General features: G+C 35.5%; 1 protein-coding gene across 1 annotated transcript; it reads left to right on the top strand.

Moving 5' to 3' along the window:
* Positions 1–479: 479 nt before the first annotated feature.
* LOC106534903 (RNA polymerase-associated protein RTF1 homolog) lies at positions 480–2,110 on the top strand (the record flags this gene model as incomplete). Its single annotated transcript, XM_014031693.1, is given in 2 exon segments — positions 480–594; positions 1,167–2,110. Coding segments are annotated over 2 exon segments (222 nt in total), but the record flags the coding sequence as incomplete, so codon positions are not given.
* Positions 2,111–3,044: the final 934 nt, after the last annotated feature.

Genomic DNA, 3,044 nt, shown 5'->3' with positions numbered 1-3,044 from the left:
TGAAATCAACACACAACTCAGTGTCAAACTTCCTGAAATCAACACACAACTCAGTGTTAMACTTCCTGAAATCAACACACARCTCAGTGTTAMACTTCCTGAAATCAACACACAACTCAGTGTTAAACTTCCTAAGAGATGCAGGCTAAATCAACCAAATGAACTTGATTGTGTTTAGTTTTGTGGAAATAAAACAGAACGTGCAGTCTGACACAGAAGCTCATGATTTGATAGATTAGAGCTGAATGTTTTCACATCCATCAGAACATAAACACTGTTTACATTTGTAACATCTGACAAGCTTGAGTTTTTTAATCATTTTAAAGAGAGCAGGTTTTAATCATTTTGTCCCAGACTGTAAATATTTGTATTGATTTTAAGTTTAGTTTTTTTTCAAACTTTTAACAGATATGTCTTTTTTCCCCTAACGCAGATCAAAGCTGATTTATTTATATTTACATAGTTTTGTTGTCTCATAGGGACAACCAAACCCTAAAGACAAGGATGTCCCGAAGCCAACCACTGACCTGTCAGAGGACTTGTTCAAAGTTCATGACTTTGATGTGAAGATTGACCTTCAGGTTCCCAATGCAGGTGAGCTGCTTTCATCATCACAGCTTTACAGTAACTAAGTACAAATACTTTCTTACTGTAATGAAGTAGACATTTTGGCTRTCTGTACTTTAATTGAGTACATTTTTTCAGCCAACTTTTTACTTCTAGTCCTTACATTTTTACACAATTATCTGTACTTTCTACTCCCTACATTTTTAAAAAAGGTAAAAAGTAGAAATTCATCACTTATGTCTTTCTGGCTTGTTACTGATAAAAAAATCTATCCTGATAAACTGTGCCTTTGATGTTTACCATAGTACTTTGTACACAATCCATCACCGCCTTTAAAAAATGTATTTGTAAAATCTAACCTCTCTTTTTTACTCAGTATTTTTTCTTTTTATACTTGAGTACAAAATAAATCAGATACTTTAAGACTTTTACTCAAGTAATATTCCTAAAGGAGATGTTAAGCTTTACCAGAGTAATTTTATGATAAGATACTTGTACTTTTACTCCAGTATGACTTTGTGGTACTTTATACTACAGCTGTATAACTGAGCTGATGAGTCCAGCCCAACATGAATACTAACACTGCACGTTTCCTGCAGAAGCAAAGAGTCTGTCTGTGAGCTCCAACGCTCTTCCAGTGAAGGACGGCGCCCCCCGCAGGTCCCTCAACCTGGAGGACTACAAGAAGAGGCGGGGCCTGATCTGACAAGCCCCGCCTTCACAATCACACTGCATGTGTTTGGCTGCGTGCACATGAACTGAACTGTGAGAGAGGTCTAAATGCAATAGATTCTTCATCTAAACAGAGGAAATAAAATCTGAAGAAAGAAGATTTTTCTCAAAGGATCACTCTCAGAAGAATCATGTCCAGTTATCACAGACAAGCTGTTGTATCCAGGTTTTATATTTTATTTACTCTTTCTCCCTTTCATCTGGAGTCTATTTTTTCTTTGTTTTGTGTTGTTGTTTTTTTTTTTTTGTTGTTGTTGTTTTTCAGCAGAACAGAGCGCTTGTGTCTTGGACAGGTCCACTACCTCAGAAATCTTAGGTTCATTTTGAAAACTTCCTGGACATCTGATGCAGTGGACATGTTGTCCTCAAAGACAACAAATTATTGTAAAGACTGGACTTTTCTGAAACACATGATCACCTGCCCTGCAGCTTGTCCTGATCATGAAAGGTTGTTTTTTTTTKTTGTTGTTGTTTTTTTGTTGACTAGATGATGACACATTGATTTGACGTTAAAACACAGCCCTCCATTAAAGTGATAAAGGTTCAGAGTGTGGCAGCTGGACATGTGTGACTGTTCGGGACTTTTAAAATACTTTGATGTAGGAACTTTTTTGGGCCAGATTCTAAAAGTGATGCTTCATTTGTCCTTTTTTTAATGGCTTCAACGTCCCTGCCAGGAATTACCAGAGCAGATTCATTCAGAAATGTTATTGAGTGTGTCCATAGTCAGTTCCTGTATTGATGTGGCATGCCATGTAAATATGCATTTTCAAGTGAGTGCAGAAAAAATAAAAGATGCACTGTTTCATAACTTTTGTGTCACTTTGTTTCTGAAGAATCAGTAGAGGTTCTGTAGGAGAATATTCAGAAGTGAGCACTTTTATTTGTACCTCACTAATGTAACTGAAATAACTTGAAACTGATCAAAGTAATAAAGAAGTAGCTAATAAAATATCAGGATGGTACCTGTAGAAAAGACTGAAAATAATTTGACTGTAAGGACATGTTAACTAAGAGCCTGTAATTAATATCACAGGTGTTTGTTCGCCTGTTGAAAGGATGAAAAGTAGTCATTACAGTTTAAAATCATAGTATCTACCACAGTCAACATGGACACAGGAAGTGAAGGACAGTTGTCTGCAGCGTAGGAAGAAAATGATTGAGCATCATGTTAAAGGTAAATCACACATGTTGTTTGAAGATGACTGGCAGAGTTAAATATGCAGCTGAAGCAGGTACAAAACTGTCACAAAGTTTTCAACACTAACATTTGATTATAACATTTTAGCTTTTAGCTAAATGTTTTAGGGAAGGTCTCCTCCCAACAAATATCATTTTGGAAATTCTAACCATTCACTTTTACTCAGTACTTTTACATTTACTACTTAAGTATACATTTAATGTCCGATACTAAAATTTGTACTCATTGGGCCTCATGCAAGAACCGTTGGTACACAGATTTGTTGTTAAGTTGTGCGTACGAGTGATTTAGGAGAATTTGTGACATTCACCAATGTTTTCATATTCTAAGATTTTTTTCAGATACGAACAAAATTCAGGAGTGGTCCAGACCTGTCGTATATTTTACCAGCAGTCAGTCTGCTGTTATCCAGACGGGTTTCACTAATAACTTTTATTTTCAACTCAAAATATCTTCAAACTAATGAAAATAAATCACACTCTATAATTATGTTGACAATAGGCTATTCTGCTTGAACTAGAGTTATAATTTTAAATGTAATAAT

Source organism: Austrofundulus limnaeus, unplaced genomic scaffold (assembly GCF_001266775.1).
Source record: "Austrofundulus limnaeus strain Quisiro unplaced genomic scaffold, Austrofundulus_limnaeus-1.0 Scaffold1301, whole genome shotgun sequence".
In the NCBI taxonomy this organism is placed as follows: domain Eukaryota; kingdom Metazoa; phylum Chordata; class Actinopteri; order Cyprinodontiformes; family Rivulidae; genus Austrofundulus; species Austrofundulus limnaeus.
The sequence above is the reverse complement of the archived record's forward strand: the minus strand, read 5'-3'. Positions and strand labels throughout refer to the sequence as shown.